General features: G+C 38.8%; 1 protein-coding gene across 1 annotated transcript in view; it reads right to left on the bottom strand.

Annotated features, from left to right (window-relative positions):
• The window catches only part of nell2a (neural EGFL like 2a), a 248,309-nt gene that overhangs the window by 166,667 nt on the left and 59,554 nt on the right, over positions 1-22,088 (bottom strand). The window contains exons 11-12 of the mRNA XM_057837033.1: positions 18,231-18,336; positions 14,453-14,581 (exon numbers count right to left, since the gene is read on the bottom strand). Coding sequence (XP_057693016.1) covers positions 14,453-14,581; positions 18,231-18,336 — 235 coding nt within the window. The remainder of the gene's footprint in view (positions 1-14,452; positions 14,582-18,230; positions 18,337-22,088) is intronic.

Raw genomic sequence — 22,088 nt, 5'->3', positions numbered from 1 at the left:
TGTGTTTGCTTATTTTGTATGTCTGAACTTTAATTCTACGGCGTTTTGATGACCAATAAACATCTGTGAAAGAGACTAGAGTCTCATATGCAATCAACACGCACGTGTGCCGAGTGTACGCAGCACACGCAAACACACGCACGCACAAATGTATGCACGCACGCACACGGCGATGAATCGCAGTCGGGAAAATTACCGCCCTCGTTTTTATTTACTGTGCGATAAATGGACTTATTGCATATCGCGACATGCATACTTTATCTTTGTGTTAGGATGGGTTTTCAAAATTTTAATTTAATGCTGCATCTTCTCCTGTTTTTTTATCTGAATATTCATTCCAATAAAAAGGGCATATGGACACGGACCTCTAAATGGACATTGTCACACAAACTTCACACTACTGAAGTTTAAAAGGCTGACACATTAACATTCTCGAACGGAGCTGGCAGCCTTGCACTGAACTTGTCATAATAATACTTGGATAGTATTGCATCATGTATATAAAAGCTTTTCCTGGTTCTTGCTGGATCAGAAGAGATATAAAGTTAGAAAAAAAAAGTGTGGAAAAAAGTTACAGGGGATATTTTAGATTTTTTTGTCAGAGTTCAGAACCTGGATTTTTTTTTTCCAGAGTTCAAAACCGATTCTGTTATGTAGGAAAAAGCAAGCTAATTTGTGTATGTATGGTGGTAGCAGACATTTTGCATATTACTAATAACATCAAGATTAGTCTTTTCTCGTTTCGAAAGACAGTACACCACCTAAAAAGAATGTCTGACTGATGTTCGCCTGCTCTGCAACGGTAAACAGACCCATTGTTTGGTATTCAGTAACAACCTTCAACCTCGCAACGTCAATCCTCGTTAATTTGAAAGTTAAAACCAGTTAATATCTGCAATTATGCAGTTTTCCCCCAAGACTCCATCATTATCGAAACAAGTGGTAGCTTTTTACACCTATAGTGTTTTGCACCTAAATGTGTCCCCACGCACACAATGGAGGAGGAGGATCAACACTCACGCAGCTGTCAAGTTCAACTTTGATGCCACATTTTCTCATTCATCAAGAAAAGCGAAGGTTTCTCTTAAAACATGATGTTTACCACATATCCAGATGAAACAGCATTGCAGATAATGACTTTTTAGCAACTAATCTGGGAAAGGTGGTGAATAAAAAGCAAGGTTTAATGCAATTACAGTATACAATTTTTTTTTTTTTTTAAAGAATGTTTTTTTATGTATAGTCAAATAGTCAAAAAAATAAGGTAGGGAAAAGTATGGCTCGGGGAAGGGTCACATGTGGCACATTCCCTTAATAATACTTAATAAGGCCCATTGAGCATTCAATGATCATGACCCCTGTCATATTTGAACATTAATTGATCCAATATAATTAACGCCATGAATACATTTATCACTTACTTTATGTTTGATTATTTTAGCTAATTAATTAGATTAACTATCCAAAGAGATGACTGAAAAACCATAAATTAAACGCACTGCTTTTATATGCTAAGTAGGGTTGGGCATCGAGCATCAAGAATTCGGAACTAACACTCCGTTGCTCTCAGAACCGTTCGGATTTTAAAATTTCGATTCCATGTTTCGCTGCCCTGACCGCCGTTTAGAGGAGTTCCAAAAAATCGATTATTACATGTATCGCGATTCAACACGTGACGATTCGATTACTATTCATAAAGGTTAAAAAAACGATTTTCATTTGTAACTTTATGACAGCCGCTCATAACGAAACGAAATTCAAGACACGTCTACCGCCCGGACACCGTTAACGGACGCATGCACAACGTTATGATGGATGCTACCGGTTACTAGGAGAGAGATTTACTCCTTTTTTAAAGACTGGAAAATAAATTTGTGTATGAGCCAGGCAGAAACAGAAGCGCGACTATGATTTTGTGCGCAAGTTATTTTTTAGAGCGAGAGGGGAAGAGAGAGTTCGTTGCTCCTCATCTTTCAGATGTCCAGTTGTAGTTTTAAGGCATTTCAATTGAAAAATGTCTTGAGTGTGTTGCTAAGACCTGTGTGCGTCTATAAGAGGTGAGTACACGAACTCTCTTGTACTGTTTAGCCTTTAGCCTATTGTTGTTTTTGAGATGTTAATAGTTAGCGCCGAGCGCTAAGCTAAATAGCTAATTCCCTAACATGTATTTCAAATGCAGCACGTGTAAAACCATGATTAAGTACAGCGGTAACACTACAAACATGCGAAATAGTAAAGAAATCTGTTGTTGCGGGAGAGAGAGGGAGAGAAGAAAGTGCGCGCGCTGTAATGAGTGTGTGTGTGGCGGTGTCAAGACTGGTTGTGATTTCCACCGGTCACTCCAAGAGGTAACACTGTGAAAACAAAGTAAAGTGGTACCTCTACATACGAAGTTAATTCGTTTCAGGACCTTATTTGTAAGTCGAAATGGTCGTATGTCGAGCAGGATTTTCCCATAGGATTACATTATAATTCCATTAATTCGTTCCAAAGCCCAAAAACCTACACTAAATCCTTAATAAATACTGCTGGTGCTATTACAAATGGCAATTAAATATAGCAAAACAAATAAGTTATAAATAAAAATCTGAATAATATAATAATAATAATAATAATATTTCTTAATTACCTGTAAATAATGTAACGAATTGGATTTTAATGTGGCGGACACTTTTTGCTGTACCTGAACGCACCGCGGGGCTGACGTCACAGTGAGATAGGTCGGTGCAGTAGAGATAATACTTTCGTTTTCTTGAGAGCACAGTCAGCTGCAGAGGACAATGGGCCTTTTGTGTTGGATAAGTTCTTAAATAAATGATAAAAACGTGACGAAGCTGGCGATTTCCTTGGCGATGTTGCCACAATAATAATTGGCACCTTAACTTATAAAGACTGGTGAACGGTGGTCGGAAGAGGACCGTGGAGCTGTATTGTTGAGCTAGATCACGGATGCGCACCCCACGCTCATATTTTTCTATAATTTGAATCTTCATTTCAAAGGTAACATCCCTTTTTTCCTTGTTTCACCAACTGTACCAACTTTTTTGAAACCTGTGTTAATTTCTCACTCAAGAAAATCCGCCGTGCATTCGTTTGCGGTGTTATCATGTCGTCGTATTTCGAGCATTTCGTCGGATGTAGAAACAAAAGGCAAGTCAAATTTTACATCGGATGTTGAAAAGATCGTGTGTTGAAGCGATCGTATGTCGAGGTACCGCTGTATATTGGTTAACCCTTTAACACCGAACGTATCGGCAGCGACGCGTTTACGCTTATTGTCTTTGAAGCTTCGTCACGCTGTAATTACGTCACCCACGTGCCGCTGGTTGGTCTCATTTGAAAGTGCGGAAGTTGATGTCCACACTAGTTTTTATTTGTAGTCAATCGACCAAGAAAAACGAGAGATAATGTCATTTGAGTTTTATAGTTTTATTGCACTCATAAATATGCATTCAAACGCTGCATGGACCATGTATCTATCTCCATATTTTCATCATTTCTTGTCCTTTTTCAAAACCGAAAGCAGCACAAAAGACTGTATATCCCAAGAGCCGTTCTGATGTCAAGAAGGACAAACCGAATGTGATCATTTTTAATAAATTTCCGAACGAGGCGCCAACTAATGAAAGGGAGGCATGCGACGCAAGCGACGGCCGCCTGGTTTGAGTGAGCGACTTTGAAACGTGCAGAATGAATATAAAACTACATTTAGCGCAAGCTAATGCATTATTTCACTAACTCAAGGAAGAAAATGAGCCGTATTTGTTGTCTTTTTCTTTGCATGAGTCGGCGTCTCGGCGAATAGAAGTGACGGCAGCACGCAAACGGCGAAAGAGTAGGCTGTGTGACGTTGTGTGTGACGCAGCTCCGTGACCTGTTCAAGCTTTATTGAGTGCGCAAAAAAAAACAAAAAAAAAACAAAAAACAAAAAAACTTTATTGGGTCGCATGCCTGAAAATTTTGAATCGAACTGAACTACTTGTCAATATTTTTTAAAATACTTTTTTTCAATGTTATATATATTTTTTCTTTACTATAATCTTTTCAATTTTTATGTAGATGTGTGTTCGAGAAGCTTGATTGCATGTAGGTACTTTTGATAAGGTGATGGGTACAACACCTAACTTCACAAAGAGATATCCTCCAAACCCTTTTTGTGTTAGATGATATATATAATTTTTTTTCTCACTATTTTGCACTGTATATAACCTGTTTTGACCATAGTACGGTATGTGTAAAGGCCAAAAAACGCCTATGACCATACCTGCTGTTTGTGTTGAATTGTCAAACATAAAACTATTCAATGTTATTTTTTTCTATTGAATGTTTATCCTAACAAGTTGAATACATATGATCAAGCTTCAAAACGGTTGGTCGAGCATGTTTAGTTGTCAGTGGGACGTCAACATTACAAATTTTGAAAAAAGATTTCGGGATTTTTTTGTCTTTTTGGGTCCAAAATTTGGATGAAAATTGGTCAGTGAAGAAAACAACAGTTTGGACATGAAGTTCAAGGTGTCCTGAAAAAAGGGACCCAACTTGGCCATTGTAAACAATTTTTTCTTCGAAATATAAAGGCAACATCAAATGCATGCAAATTCGGCCAAAATAGGCTTATGTGTTAAAGGGTTAAAAGAAGTCTTATTTCTAAAGAAACTTTGTTTGTGTCCAGAAAATGTGGAATTCATTCCTCCAGTGTAAATTTTATTGTATTGTTGAGAGAAATAAGTACTCCCTTTAAAATGGTTAATGTTTTTGCACTTATTTGTAAAAAATAAATAAATAAAAAAGCAGCTTAAGGGCAGCTTTTTGTTGTATGGGCATGTATGGGCATGTTTCCAGCTTTCCTGTTGAATCATAAGGATATTTTAAATAAATGATGGACATAAATTTGTTTGGCTACTTCATTAATCAATATCGCGATCATCATTCAAAAATCGAATCGTAGCACCCTGAATCGTAATCGAATCGAATCGTGGGGTGCCTAAGATGGTACACCCCAACTGCCGATCGGTAAAAAAATAGCTGCCGAACACCATGAAGAAGGAGCAACATGAAGCGTGTGTGATGTGCAATGTAACTTGATTTCAATCATGGACATGGTGCGGCGGCGCTCAAAAGTTTGGCTCAACTTCACAAAGAAATATAACCAGTCATCTCAGTGCAACATTTGCAACACAGCTGTATCATGCAAAGCTGGCTGCACAACCAAGATGATTAAACACCTCCGGATTCATGGAATACAAGTGCCAAGCAGTGCATAGCTGAGTGCCGCATATTTGACACAGTGTGCAAGTCCTCTAACCAGTCAGAACCATGTAAGTAAAACAATAAAATACGTCTGTCTTCTGCTGCCCCTGCAACCTGACCCCGGATTAAGCGATAGATGATGGATGTATGGATGGAATAGTATGAGAAAAGTCATATTATTACATCGGGCTAAAGCAGCTATGTACTTTGTAACGGTCACTTCTGTGATCCTCTTTGTTTCTTAGGACATCCACCACACACATGGTGACGCCTCTTTATGTTGTATGTTCATTTTCTTCTTCAGTTGCTACCTACTTTTTGGGGACTCAAGTGTGATCATGTGTGCGTGGTCCGTTGCACTCCCGAGTGACGTGTGTGAGCTGGATTTATTTATTTTCGTCTATTAAAAGTGCATAAGTGGACGTCTGCTCCCTTTTTTACCTTTTATGCACTCATCCTGCCCTGCCACGCGTTACAAATGGCGCCCAAACATTTTTTCCCTGGACCTTTAAGTTTTGGATCCGCAGGTGACTTCTTCTGCCTCACGTGGATGGTTGTTGGCGATCCCTCTGTGCCTCTGAGGATGAGAGTTTTTCCGACTGCGGCTGCTACATTGACGTGAGAGGGATCTGTCTATTCCTTGGATGCGATTATCCGACTGCTGTTTCAACATTGGTTTGGGATCAGTCTATTTCCTGAATGCTCAAGGCGATACGACCTCAGGCCCAGATGTTGCCCCAGAATGGCGTCTGGTTGGGCTAATCGTAAATGGACCATTGCCTTTCACACTGACAGACTTGACCTGGAGTAAGTCGTTTCTGGCCGTTAGCTATGTTTTGTGCTGCTCTTTGTTTGTCATGTGTTGATTTGGTTACCATATTTGCCCATGTTTGTTGTTGAAATTGAGGTTCATGTTTTTCAAAGCTTTTGAAGTTCAAAGAGAAAAAAATTCACTGCATTTATTTTTGTTATTTTTAATGTGGTCTTTGCCCTATGTGTCTTTCAGCCTTTACAGTTGTCCATGTATAGGATACTGTTTAGCTGTTTTATGGTTCATCTTCAGCTGTGTATGGCTGTGGACAGCATTTTTCTCATTGGGGGGACTTTGTAACGGTCACTTCTGTGATCCTCTTTGTTTCTTAGGACATCCACAACACGGTGGCGCCTCTTTTATGTTGTATGTTCACTTTCTTCTTAAGTTGCTACCTACTTTTTGGGGAGTCAAGTGTGATCATGTGTGCGTGGTCCGTTGCACTCCCGAGTGCCGAGTGGTTTAGCTGCATTTATTTATTTTTGTCTATTAAAGGTGCATAAGTGGACATCTGTTCCTTTTTTTTACCTTTTATGCACTCATCCTGCCCTGCCACGTGTTACAACTTTACGTAGCGTGTTGCCACCTCGGTAAAAATCAAAAGTATAAAAACCATCTATTGTTTTAGAATCGGTTTAACTAATAAGAAAATCCTTATTATTTTGCCTCATTTACATCAAATTACAATCATTAAAGGAATTTATACTAATGCTTCGTCATAGCTACCAGCTAAGGTACATGTATGTAAAGTGCGTAGCAGCTCACAGCTACCTTACCCCTACATAATATTTGCGACTTTTTCTCGATTTTTCATTTTTATTCATTCAAGCTTCATCTACACCCAGTGAACGTGTGTTCTGTCAAGAACGCTCATGCTTCCTGCCTGAGAAGGCAGACATGATTATTTTCCTCAACAAAAACTTTCGGATTTTATACTGTAGCCGCTGCTAATCTGGACTGGATTTCACAAGCTGTTTGTCGCGGCGAAGAAAAACCCAAAGATCCAGCAAAAGCATATATCAACAAATAAAAATTGGAAGAAGCCGAGTTGGCCTCGCGTCATGTGTGCTCGCCATCCCATCAAGCGGGACAAACATTTAAAAGAGCTTGACACAGTTTTTTTGTTTGTTTGCTTGATATTCTGTACCAAGTAAGCCCATTAGTGGGAGATCAATAACATGTTAAAATGCCTGCAACGTAAGAAACTCTAAAACATAGGCAAAAAAATTTGTGTAAATGTTTTCTCCGTGAGCTTTTGAAAAGTAAACATCTTTGTGAAAACGCACTCCTGTGGAAAGAAACTTCATCATATTAAAGTTCAAAGACTGATATTTATGTATAAATTAAAAATAGCCCTGTGAGAAACTCATGGTTAATTGAAAGTTAATATACTTTAAAAAATATTTGAGAAGTTAAGAAATACATTAGGGATGTCAAAATGATCGCGTTAACGGGCGTTAATTAATTTTTTAAAATTAATCACCTTAAAATATTTGACGCAATTAACGCACTCCCCCCGCTCAGACAGATTTAAATGACAGTACAGTGAACTCCTTGTTAATTGTGTTTTATGGAGTTTTGCCACCCTCTGCTGGCGCTTGGGTTAGACTGATTTTATAGGCTTCAGCACCCATGAGCATTGTGCAAGTAATTATTGACATCAACAATGGCGGGCTACTAGTTTATTTTTTGATTGAAAATTTTACAAATTTTATTAAAACGAAAACATTAAGAGGGGTTTTAATATAAAATTTCTATAACTTGTACTAACATTTTTCTTTTAAGAACTACAAGTCTTTCTATCCATGGATCGCTTTAACAGAATGTTAATAATGTTAATGCCATCTTGTTGATTTATTGTTATAATAAACAGATAGTCCTTATGTACTGTATTTTGAATGTATATATCCATCTTGTGTCTTATCTTTCCATTCCAACAATAATTTACAGAAAAATATGGCATATTTTATAGATGGTTTGAATTGCGATTAATTGTGATTAATTACGATTAAATAATTTTTAAGCAGTAATTAACTCGATTAAAAATTTTAATCGTTTGACAGCCCTAAAATAAATATAAACTATGCAATTTTTTTGACCGAATCGGAATCAAGAATTGTTTGGAACTGGAATTGAAATGTGGAATAAGAACCGTTCAAATTCAAACGATGCGTAACCTTAATGCTAAGCAAACTTGGCACTGTATATCAACTGTTGTCTGTGAAATGAACGCTGAACATTTATTATTTAGTTTCCCCCTGGAATAAAGACACTCAAAAACACTTTTTAGAATAAATGTTTTTTTAAGGCTGCTCCTTTTTGGGATAAATGTTTTTTTAAGAAAATAATACTGTCAACAAAAGTCTATGAAGGGCAGTAGTCAGGATGAATGACAATTTGCGCAAGGTGGCTGGAGACATCTGGCCCTGACTGATGCTGGATGCTTGCCCCAGCAGATAGAGGCAAATGCGAGCAAACATAAAGCTGCAGCATGCGGTCTCTAAATCACAAATTAATCAACAGAATGAGAGGACAAACGCCGACCTCTCCAATTCTGTCTGTGAAGCACTAAGCGCATGTTGTGGGCACAGATAATGAGAGGATTACCGCCTCCCATCTCAAAAGGATTACGTGATACATGCGCAAGTTCAGCAAAATGTTTGCGAGGCATCCGGCAAAGTCTACTTTTTTGTCTGGGTTTTTAATTGTTACCTTGAGGACTAGCACAACAAAACCTTATTTGAAAAGATGGGGAAAATGTTGAGTCAGGAAGTTTCAATAGTAGTAGTTCAATGCACCTACAAACATCTGATATACTGGGTACATCTTTTTATATTTCAGATAGATGTTCTTTCTTTGGTTTCTCAGGGGCAAATAGAGTTGGGCTCCTCCAGATATTGCAGATAACTGTGATGAAAAGGTTTTCTTACAGAGGCGTGATTCAGTCAAGCTTTTGGAATTCTTCTACTGTCAAGATTCCCCAGAGAAATATGCAGTTTTAGGAAAAATGACATCTCATAGAGAGGAAGGCAAAATGCTGTGCGGTATTCCTTTGAAAGCTGCATCCACAATCACAAAGTGACAGAAGGAAATAATGCACATGGAGCCAACACATACAAATCATAGGGCAAAGAAAGAATGTACTGTAGCAATAATTCATAAGAAAAAAAATCAGTAGGCTCTTACAACCACTCCAGACAGGAGAATATACTGCAAAATGTGAGCCATATTAGCTTAGCAAACACCAGAGAGCTAGTCAGCCTCACATATGTACTACTACTGCTACTACTACTACTACTGTAGCGTTAGCTTGATGAGCAAACATCAGTGGTTGGTTGAACTAATACATTGTTTGATGAAAGGTGATGGGGGTTATAAATGACAACATGGTTCAATGTACAGCTCCATGTCTTCGATAACTATTGCAAAAAAAAACAAAAAAAACAAGATGAGCTCTAAAAGACCAGAAATATATCCAAAATCCTTAAATCAAAACTTTTCAGTTTTGTTCGATTTTAGTGATGCCGGTGGACAAAAGTGGTAGTGTTTTGCCTTAAGGAAGACTGCGTTTCCCATGAGGACCAGCGCACACACAGTGTCATAAAATCATCAATCAAACAAAAATCAATCTCCTGGTCGCATGCAGAGATGGATTAAACTAGGGATGTCCCGATCCAGGTTTTTGCACTTCCGATCCGATACCGATATTGTTTTGCACTTCCGATCCGATACCGATACTGGCCGATACCGACCTATCTGAGCATGTGTTCAAGTTTAAAGTTATTTAGCCTCCTTACTTTGTTGTCAGACTCATGTTGAAAAAGGTTTTAGTACTCTTGATAACAACTAGCCAGCTGAATTAGGAGAGTTTGAATAACACACAACGGTTGGTAACAAGAAACTAACCTGTTTTTTCAGTGACAAACACAAGACATTATAAATAACAAACAGAAATGGCATAGTCAGTCAGTAAAACGTGCAAATAATATTGTAAACGGTCTTAAAAAATCAAGACACACCAACAACCTCAGTGGAAAATCCCCCAAATCCCCCAAGCTATTAGATGCTTTTAATGTTTCGTGCATTAGTGACAAAAATTGTATAAAAAACCTCTCAGGTATAAATAAACGACTATTTTAGTATCAAGTTAACATTTTCAAACAGTAAATAAAATACTCAAGTCCCCATTCTGTATCAGCAGCTTTAAACTACATTCAATTAATTTAATATTGCGAATCAACTGTTAAAGTTGTTAAAATTGCTCCCGCTATTCCATAATTTCCCTTCTGTCTACTTTCGACATGTGAAAGTTTTAAAACTGTTTTGAAGATAGATTCAAGTCCAGATTTTGCCAATTTAGGAGTATTTTAGATAAAAAGTTAATTAGGTTCGCTTGGAAGGTTCACAACAGCCTACTAGGGAAGTCTTCTGCTTTAAGATGGCGGCTGTTTACAAACGCATCTGGTTTTCAATACTTCAATGTTGCTAACGCAGTCGAGTCTGTCGTGTAGCATCTGGTTCTATATACATATGATATCTGTTATCTCCAGTAAAACGACGTTGACGTAGTTTTTAGCGGCTGTCCGCAGCAGTCAGGTATTCTTGTGTTTTATATCCAGCGGCATGAGTTGAGCTAAAGCCGTGAGTTGAGCATTGGCATTACCCGGGTCTAAGACAAGTTATGTTTACTTTCCGGACGCAATGCGGTCAGTTTCTCATTGCGTCCCGAAGACCGTGCTGTGTATTAGTTCCGCTTTACTTGATATATTTCAATAATCGGAATTTGGATGTTTGTGAATCGTTCTCGAATCTTCCACTGCCGAATCGCATGTTGGATGGTACGTCTTTACTCACGTGAAATAATGGCTCGTCATCCAGAATGAATTCTTCGGCAATGACTCTTGTTATTCCCTGGGCTTTGGGACTGTCGAGTGCCAGTTTGTCACGCACAGCAAAAGTTTCTGCCAGTGTTAGTTGCGTAGGACCTTTCTTTTTGTCTTCGGTTTTATTAACATACTCCTCAAATTGTTTGTAGTGGTATTTCGCTAAATGCTTGATTAGGTTGGTTGTATTAAAACTTCTTACAGCTTTACCACTACGCTTGACTTTATTGTGGCATATGTTGCTCTCTGCCTCTTCGTCTTTGTCGTCCTTTAAGGTGAAATGATCCCACACAGCTGACATTTTTACCGATAAAGTCTCTCGGTAAATTGGGAGACGGTAATGTAAATGTAGTGTGTTGAAGGTGTGCCGTAAAATGCGGACCGGATTTTAGGGAAAACGAAGCAAAAACTGGAATGGATTATGTAAATCGGTGCGCTGAAAAACCCGGACCGGACTTTACAAAAAAAAAAAACCTGGATCCGAAGTCTGGATCGGAATTTTTCCCGTGTTCTGATCCGATACCTATGCGCATTTTTTTGCCCATATCGGCGTCCGATCCAATCTAAATATCGGATTGGGACATCTCTTGATTATACGACATTTCTGTTTCCAGCTGGCTAAACTATAGCATATGACGGTTAGCAACCGTGTGGCTTGTTGTGGCTAAAGAAATCGTCAGCATTTATGTACTTACTTAATCTAAGTACATGTAAGGCCGAGACTTGAATGGAACAACACTTCTTTATTCAGCGTGCTTCTCAGCATATGTGTCACCGACACATCACAGAGATTCCTTTTATACTGTAATACCACACCCACAGGAAGTACACATTATGGCAACAGCATTCATTCATTCATTCATTCATTTTCCATGCCGCTTTGTCCTCACGAGGGTCCCGGAGTTGCTGGAGCCTATCCCAGCTAACTACGGGCAGCAATGTGACATAAATATGTCACATCTCCTCAAAGTTTGGTTGGGGGTGGAGGGGGGGGGGGGGGCAACACGCCAGCGAGTGGAAGCCGGACCAATGTTTATTCTTGAGTATCCTGATAGCCTCCCTTTTTTTTCCCTCTTCTGACAAGACTTTTTGTCTCTTTTGTTATTCTGCCGTCTTTGCAGAATTTGCGCGAAAGCGTTCACATCAACTTCCGTCTTTAAAATGAATGGGAAAAGGAGGAAGTGACGTATGCCGTAAAGCAGACAGCACATTTGTATTTTTTTTGTGTGGCAGGACACCCTTGTCAGAGTTAATTAGTGCTAGAGAAAGCGATACAGTGCCCCTCAAGATATAAAAGAGGTCTCATTCCACTAGTTGTAAGTTGACATATCATCATAAATATTATGAAAATATTTTAAAAAGGTTGAAAAGTTACCTAGTGTTGCTTTAAATTTTTATCCAACAATTTAACAGAGTACCCCTGGCTAATTGGCTAGATGTATTGTAAGCATTATGATACCTCTCACAGATCAGTCTCAGTACTTGACATACATCTGGGTGGTAAAAAGACAATTTTTTTTTTAGTATACGATAGCAACATAGCGCACAATTATTATTTCCTCGTTACCAGTGTTGTCGCTAACTGGTAAGTAACAAGCTACTGTAATCTGTTTACTTTCTTTCAAAAACGAGTAATCCAACTCGTTAATTTTTACAAATCAGTAATGTGATTAAAGTTTCTTTAGTGTCTGTGCGTTACTATTTTGTTATTGCCTCATACTGTATGTAGAATGAAGAATATTGTAGTCATGTACAAAGAGCATTTTGAATAGAAACGCTACGTGTTCTAGTGGTGTGCAAAATTTCCGATTCTTAGATTATTCGTGATTCGGCCGTGGAAGATTCGAGAACGATTCACAAACATCCAAATTCCCATTATTGAAATATGCCAAGTAAAGCGGAAGTACAACACACTCAGCGTGCCGCGCGGTCTTCGGGACGGAACGGAGCGAGAGTAGCTAAACATCATGCTTCTCATTACCTGGCCCCTCGGGTAATGCCGATGCTCAACTCACGGCTCTAGCGCAACTCATGCCACGAGATAAAAAAAAAACACAACAACATACCTGACTGCTGCCGAAAAGCTGCTACAAAGTACATCCACATAATCTTACGGTAGATATCATTTATACAGGACTAGATGCAATATAGATTCGGTATCGTTAGCAGCACATCTACAAAAAACTAGATGCGGACGTTAGTAAACGGCCTCCATCTTAAAGCAGTACACTTCCCTACAAGGCTGTTGTAGCTAACCTTCCAAGCAAACCTAATTAACTTTTTATCTAAAATACTCCTAAATCGGTAAAATATTGACTTGAATCTATCTTTAAAAATAGTTTTAAAACTTTCACATGTCAAAAGTAGACAAATGGGAAATTATGGAATAACGGGAGCAATTTTAACAACGTTAACGGCTGATTCACAACATTAAATTAATTGAATGTAGTTTAAAGCTGCTGATACAGAATGGGGACTGGATTTTTTTTATTTACTGTTATTTTTGTATATATATATTTTTTTACTGCTATATGTTAACTTGATACTGAAATAGTAGTTTGGTTTAGCCTGAGAGTATTTTTGAACAATTTTGGAACTAATGTACAAAACATTAAAAAAAAAAAAAAAATTTAAAAAAAGGAGGGGGGTGCATCAATAATCGTTTTATAATCGAATTGGAGCCTCTGAATCGTAATCGAATCGTCAGGTGCCCAAAGATTCCCAGCTGTAACGTGTTCGTTTCCATGGTAACCACTCATAGGTCTTCCTGTTTTTGTCTCGAGTTACACGCGCTAAGTGTTTTGGAACTGACGTGTGCCAGCGCGGTGCACATTCGAGCGGATTGCAGCCACCTGTTGAGATGTACGAGGGAATATTGATCTATATGCGTCCATGAATAAACGTGACAATTTTTCCTTCATTCTAGAGGGTTCCAGCAATTGGTTGGAGTCGGTACATGCGCGGGCGTTGCGTAGCTTTGCAGTATTAACGACGGGTAGTCGTCACTCCCGCTCATCTTCACCAAGTCAGCGACCATTTTTTATCAATTACGCCACGTTTTGTGGCCACTAAATTCAATTATCAAAGAGTTAATTACTTCGATAACGTTTTCTGTTGTCATTCTTATGTTGAGGAAGCAAAGGGAGAAAAATTGGGGAAAAGTAAATGATAAATTACTTTTAAAGTAACAGTTACTTTGATAATTAAGTAATCAGTAAAGTTACTATATTACATTTTTTGAGGCATAATCAGCAATCAGTAATTACATTACTTTTCCAAGTAATCTTTGACAACACTGCTCATTACATTTTTTTTTTTTTTTCAGATGTAACAATTCAATGAAATGTTCAAATTTGACATTTACACCATTTGAGACTGACAGTCAGCCTTTCATAAAGTTAGTATCAGTGCTCTCATGATTGTTTTTGTTGATTTGTTCACCTCCGAGGCTCAAAGGGCACAAACACTTCGGCTTTAAACACTTTCATCGATCAGCGAGACGCCCTACCTTCACAGTAGGCGTTATCATCTCGCAGGGGTCGGAATCCGTCCTTGCAAACGCAGCAGTCACCGGCCTCCAGGTTGACGCAATCGGAATGCTCCATGCAGCTATGGCCCTCTGAGCAGAAGTCATGACCTGCAGAAGGCAGAGACAGGAAGGAGACACAATCGATAACAGGCGAGTACTTTATTCCGATTCCCCGCGTGAGAATCAGATCGGCAACATTGTATGATGGCAGATTTCAGAATGATTTCCTATTTTGCCAGCTGCCATTGATCTGTTTCAAAGTAGTGAAAAAAAAACTGCTGTTTCGGCAGGGTGCTGGCTAGCCTTGATACTAGATGCTTCAAATGTTTATGTTGTCAGGAAATCAGAAGTGGGGGGCAAATAATGACAATCAACAAACAGGTCAACGATTTACACAGAGCTCGCTCTAATTTAGTCATGTGTTTTCGTGATCTACCCAGCAAAGGATTATTAAAGAAAAAAAAAAAAAAAAAAAAAACAATTGTCGCATTTGATCTTCATCCGTTCAACTCTTTTTGCTCCGATGACGAATATAGCTATCCCAATCATGTGACTTTCTTCATCCTTCTGCTGGGAATTTAAATTAGTTTGTTACTAGTAGACGCACAGTCTATTTGAATTGGGAAGACTGGCAGCAAATGAACCAATCCAGTTCAAATAGAATGGACATCTATCACCGTCAATGGCAGTCATTAAGTTAAAGTGAGCAAATTGTCTAAACTAAATAAGGAGTACTCAATTACTGGTAATAGTTAGAGGGCTGCTATACAGAAAAAGTCAAGGTGCAGAAGATTGACGTGGAACTGAGTTAATTGGATGCCATTGTCTCTTGATGTCAATGCTTGTGGCGGCAACACTTAACCGAGTACATTTTTCACCGGGATGAACAAGACTAAGGAACAGAAAAACCTTCAAAAAGATGTTTCCCCTCTAACTCAACAGCTTTAACCATTTTCTTTGATGTTGTCTTGTTATAAAGCAGAGCGTTATCTGTATTACTCTGAACTTTTTCCTCACCTTCAAAGGCTTGCCTGCTTCGCACACACCCACTCACTCCACTCGCAAAGGCGCACCAAACGAACCGTTTGATTGGCTTAATTGTCATGCCGGCGTATATGGGCGTACTACTGTTAGGAATGCAAACGATGAGAATGAATCCCTTAGAAGTAGCATCGGTCAAATAAATACTGGTTGTACAGTGTATCACAAAAGTGAGTACACCCCTCGCATTTCTGCAGATATTTAAGTATATCTTTTCATGGGACAACACTGACAAAATGACACTTTGACACAATGAAAAGTAGTCTGTGTGCAGCTTATATAATAGAGTTCATTTATTTTCCCCTCACAATAACTCAAAACATACACATTAACTCATTCACTGCCAGCCATTTTCACCAGAGCAAGGCCCTTCACTCCCGGCCGTTTTTTCTGGATTTTGACTGATTTTGCAATATCACAGAAAATTCTGTACTATTGCTATATAAACATGGAACCCACCAAAAGAAAGACTAGACTCTCTTCTTTCAGCAGAAAAAAACTAAGTTCATATCTTTTTCCATTCTTTAGAAATCAGCATTAGAAAATAGCTTAGTTTGAGCAATTTTCCAATTTCTAATGAAAAAACGGAGAAAATGAGCATACATTTCAAACATAACTTTGATTTTAACAAAGCTATTTTTTGCATTAGTTACATTCCAAACATCTGAAAATTGTTTTCCTTGTACAAAATATCATGAACAACCAGACAAATAGAGCTTTTGATAGCAAAGTAACAATTTATTTACACGACTACTGAGAGATGACGCTTTGTCGCCGAGATGACGCTGTTGTCGCCACGTCAGCCTCATCGTTGTCTGTCTCACAAAGATTGATTATGTTTGCGTCTCTGCGGAGTCTGCTCGGCGAGCCGCTGCACTGGGGGTCCCACTCGTTTTGCTCGGTCGTCCATCGCCTGGCCTCCCAGGCGTCCTCTCGGTTGTTTTGTCCGGTCGGAGTGCCACCTGGCCTCATGCCACCAGCGCTCTGACCGTGCTGCCCAGCCGTTCATTGCAGTTGAAACAGGTTGCGGGTCTTACAAAATGTGATACTGCCCTCCAGTGGCCAGTTTTATTGCTTTAAAATGGGTTTGGAGCCTTGTTTTTTGTTTCTCAGATAGATCGCAAGCTATAGATGCTTCTTGTAAACGTAAAAGACGTTAAAATGTTTAATTGAGTTAATCACAGCTTAAAAAATAATTAATCACAATTAATCGCAATTCAAACCATCTATTAAATATGCCATATTTTTCTGTAAATTATTGTTGGAATGGAAAGATAAGACACAAGACGGATATATACATTCAACATACTGTACATAAGTACTGCATTTGTTTATTATAACAATAAATCAACAAGATGGCATTAACATTATTAACATTCTGTTAAAGCGATCCATGGATAGAAAGACTTTTAATTCTTAAAAGATAAATGTTAGTACAAGTTATAGGAATTTTATATTAAAACCCCTCTTAACGTTTTCGTTTTGATAAAATTTTCAAACAAAAAATGAACTAGTAGCTCGCCATTGTTGATGTCAATAATTACACAATGCTCATTCATGGTGCTGAAACCCATAAAATCAGTTGACCCCAAGCGCCAGCAGAGGGTGACAAAATACAACAAAAAACACAAGTAACAAGTGGACATCACACTGTGCTGTCATTTTCATCTGTTTGAGCGGGGCATGTGCGTTAAATGCGTGAAATATTTTAACGTGATTAATTACAAAAACTAATTACCGCCCGTTCACGCGATAATTTTGACAGCCCTAATAAATACGTTTTTGGGACGATGAAGCATTTAAAAATTGAACGTATTTATACATTTCTGGGAGCAAATGAGTTAATATCCAAACCCCTGGCAGTAAAAGTGAGTACCCCCCTTAGAAACTACGTATATCCCTAAATGTCCAAATTGAGTACTGCTTGTCAAATGTCATGTGACTCGTTACAGGAGTGCTGTCAGCATTGCTGCAGAGATTGAAGAGGTGGGGGTCAGCCTGTAAGTGCTCAGAACATACGCTGCACTCTACATCAAATTGGTGTGCATGGCTGTCACCCCAGGAGGAAGCCTCTTCTGAAGACGATACACAAGAAAGCCCGCAAACAGTTTCCTGAAGATATGTCAACAAAGCACATGGATGACTGGAACCATGTCCTATGGTCTGATGAGACGAGTGGTCTTTCTTGTGTACCGGCTTCAGAAGAGGCTTCCTCTTGGGGTGACATTCATGCACACCAATTTGATGTAGAGTTAGGCGTATGGTCTGAGCACTAACACGCTGACGCCCCACCTCTTCAATCTCTGCAGCAATGCTGACAGCACTCCTGTGACAGGTCACATGACATTTTGGAGGGAAAATGACAAGCAGTACTCAATTTGGACATTTAGGGATGTACGTAGTTTCTAAGGGGTTTCTTTTGTTGCCAGGGGTTTAGCTATTAATGACTATATTTTGAGTTATTTTGAGGGGAAAATAAATGAACTCTATAAGCTGCACACAGACTACTTTTCATTGTGTCAAAGCGTCATTTTGTCAGTGTTGTCACATGAAAAGATATACTTAAATATCTGCAGAAATGCGAAGGGTGTACTCACTTTTGTGATACACTGTATGTAAAGCTGTTAAATCTGAACACTGACAGTAATGGATGAAGTTAAATTACTTGTTGTGATGCAAGATGAAAAAATGGCAAAAACGCTTCCTACTCACTTACCTCTACAAACTTTGCAGCATCTGTCACTCAAGGAGATCTGCTCAGACTCAGGACATGGTAGTTCGGGACATGGTTCGCTGGGGACAACTCGATGCATCGTCCTGTCCTGTCACGGGCAGAGAATGGCACGTGAGCAACTTCCTCTCATTTGCCATTGTGCCCTGGATGTAATTACGCTGCTAATTATTCATCCTATGCATTTCCTCTTTCTATTCCCCTCTCACCCTTCTTCCAAAAGCAATTATTCGCTGGTCAATAGTGGTTTTAAGTGAACCTTTTCTAAGGACGTGAAATAGTTCTCAGTGTTTCACATCATGCTTCATTATGCAGCAGCGAATCAGCCACATGAATTATTCCTCGAGTAAAGTGTTTGGTGAGAACTATAGTACATCGGAATAATTTTTTCAGTATGTTCATGGTTTGTCAATGAGCTTCATCCGTGACGGCGGCAGAATAACTTGAGATGATAATGTCAGTGCTGACGCTAGTATTAACTACGATGAACACACTAACATTAAAGTAGAAGCTAACAATTACATGCATCAGTGCTATTGCTAAAGTTAGCTTTAAAACCCAAGTCAGGGTTTGACTCGATAGTAGAGTTAGCTATGAAATGTAACACTTCCTTAATAGTGCTAATGTTAGCCACAGACGGACTGTTTAGGGGCAGAACGGAGTAGCACGGGATGTGTGATTTAATTAATCACACCAAGAAAATTATGATTACAGGAAGTAGATAAGTATACTGTAAAAACCAATGGAATAAGCACTAAATGCCAAATAATCACACAATTGTATTTTTGTGAGAAACAGCTAAGTACAATATTTTTCACAAAATCAGCATTCAGGGCACGTACCAAGTTTTGAATTGTTTTGCTGTGGTTAAATGACATTGCCTGGCACGGCCAGACTGTTCTCCCTGTATTTTTCAAACACTGAGAGAAAAGTCTGGGAACCAGCCCATTAACGGCCTCTCGAGCAGGTACAAAATCAATCGACAAATCAGATTCGTTTATTTGTGTGACGTGTTCTTAACGAGCAACGTCACTCTTGCGTGTCGAAAGTCGTCTCCACAACAACACAGATGGTGAATGGGAGAGCTGAGAATATGTTCCAATCCACGCTAAAATCAGTTTTAAATTACCAAAAACACATCGACACGAGTCATTGACAACAGTCTGTCTCGCGCTACCCATGTTGAATAAACTCCGCTCTCTTCGTATGTTTACTTCCGCGCGCAAGTCCCTCATCCTGCCCCCGTCATTTTACTAACGTCACGTCTGCCCTTCGCTGATTGGTCCACTCCGCTGTCTGTTTGCTGTGGCTTGCTTCGCCCTGGAAATTGTATCCGCTGAATGGTGGCCAGACTCAATAGCTGGAACAGCGGTGAGTCTGGTGTACCAGGCAATAAATGACACAGAGGGGCATAGTGGAATGTAACTAAGTAAAAGTACTTTGTTACTGTACTTAAGTAAATGTTTGTGTATCTGTACTTTACTAGAGTAGAAATATAAAGTGGTACTTTTTAACTTTTATTTCACTATATTGTACAGCGCATATCCGTACTTTTTACTCCGCTACTTTTCAAATTGTCACCTGCGTAACACGTTACTTTTGTATTTTGTCAAAAATCAATGCAATCGCTAAGCCCCGTGCAACTATACCGTAACTGAGCACTAGAGGCAGCAACACGAGTACAAGCAAGATTAGGCAGGTAAACAAGATATTGACCAATAAAAACCAACAGTGAGAATAGTGCGCCTTAAAATGGGTGTTGCACACTCTTGTACAGTAGGTGGGGGTATACACCTGATAGCTTAATGGTGGATTTGTTTTGGAGTTTTTTTTTTTTTTTTTTTTTTTTTTAGCTTTTTAAGCTTCTATTTCCAGTGCAGTCAATTTTATTGCTTGTTTTTTTCCATTCTGCACAGTTTTAAATAATATAATTTAGCGGTCAATGAATTTTCTGGTTCTTTCTTTGAATATTGGCTCAGATCTCTCTCTCTCTCTCTCTCTCTCGGTTCATACTGCAGGTCTTAATGTACAATTCCGATTTTTTGTTATATCTGTTTTTTTGCTGTGCCCGTTCAGATGGCCTCGGTCCATTCAGCACACATTACACATACGCACTAACTCAGTCCGACATGCGCTGAGCAAACTGACCTGCATGCGCAGAAGCATCAAAACATCAAAACAAATGACGACACATGCTGGCTTTGCATCATTCTAGAGTGATTATATTTTGATTTCCAAAAAGAGGACACAAATAACAGACATAAATAATCCCTGTTTAGTCTTATATTCAAAGTTTATACGAATTGAGAGAACGCCTGCATCGTATGTGGACATCATGGATGCGCGCACACATATGGTCAGTTTGCCCCGACTCGTAGCCACAAAAGCAATAGTGAAATACAGTACTGCTCACTTAGCACCTCGAAAGAAAACCGAGCATTCTCACGCTCTCTCCCCCCACCCTTTAAATTTTTTTTTATGACTGCTGTCAAGCCAGTCTTTCTACAAAAAGCTGAGTTCAGGCTAGGCGCTAACGTTAACGTACAGCTCCACCGTTGCCGTCCTCCGTGCCTCTCGCTCTTTGCTGACGCAATTGCTGCATGAATTTCGATTTGGGAGATTTGACAGTTCAGACCGCCGCCACATTTCGGAAAAATGTGGCCCAGATCGCATTTAAACCACATACGAACGTGACCCAGATCGGATTTGAAATGGTCCACTCCTATGCGACTTGTCACGTTCAGGCCGTAAAGTTAGTGCCTCACTCGAGTCGAAAAAAACACAAAACAATCGGATTTGTGCTTTAAGAACTGCAGTATGAACCTAGCCTTTCTCACTCTCGCTCTATATTATTTGTATATAAATATATATATATATATATATATACACATATTGTCCGTTTTACCCTGAAACCCCCCGTTTACAGACGTCGCGCAACCGCTTTTGTTTCAACCCAGCCACAAAACGAAGGTAATTAATTATATTTCTTATTCAAAATGTCTGTCATTTTTAGCTTTTAATCATTAATTGATGTCTAGTAGTTCATAAAAAAAAAATGACAAAAGAATTATTCACTCGCATATTTTCAACTTTTTAACAAATTACATCACAATTTAAAAAATGGTGTCTGCAAAAAAATCACAGATATCTACCTCATAACTATCGTTTAATTGTTTTTTGTTTTTTTTTCTTATTACGGTCGCATTTTCTCCGATATGTTAGATGATAAATAATCAATCCAAACAAAGAAAAATGTAAAAATAACGTTTAAAAGGGTAAATATATAAAAAAATTAAATCTCGACCACTACTTGATGTCTGCGATTTCTGCATCGCGACCCTTGTTATATTACCATGTTTGACCCATAAAATCCCCCCAAAATCCAGCTGTGGCCATTCACAGCTGTGTCTTGACACTCAGTGATACATGCTACATGGAGTTTTTGAATCGAAACAAGGTAAGTACGCAATAATATCTCGTTAAAGTCATGGCGTCTTTAATTCTGCTCTTTCATGCTCTCACCTCCAAATAGGGTTTCGCTGTTTAATTTTTTTTTTTTCAAAATGCCCTCCTGTTCAAAATTTTTCTTCCCTCAGAAAATTGAGATTTTACGCTTTCCAATGATGTATCACACATGCATATCAGACAATTTTGTATGTATGTATATATTAGGCCTGTCAACAATAACGCGTTAACGACCATGATTAATCTGGAAATATTAACGCATTAAAAAAAAAAAAAAAACACAATTTACCGCTCACACCAAGTTTGATCACAACTACCTCCCGTAGTCCCACACGCTGATGTTTACATTCTCTGCGTGGCAATGCAGTACAAAATGCC

Source organism: Corythoichthys intestinalis, chromosome 5, assembly GCF_030265065.1.
Source record: "Corythoichthys intestinalis isolate RoL2023-P3 chromosome 5, ASM3026506v1, whole genome shotgun sequence".
Classification (NCBI taxonomy): domain Eukaryota; kingdom Metazoa; phylum Chordata; class Actinopteri; order Syngnathiformes; family Syngnathidae; genus Corythoichthys; species Corythoichthys intestinalis.
Note: the sequence above shows the minus strand (reverse complement) of the source record. Positions and strands in the feature narration are given on the sequence as shown.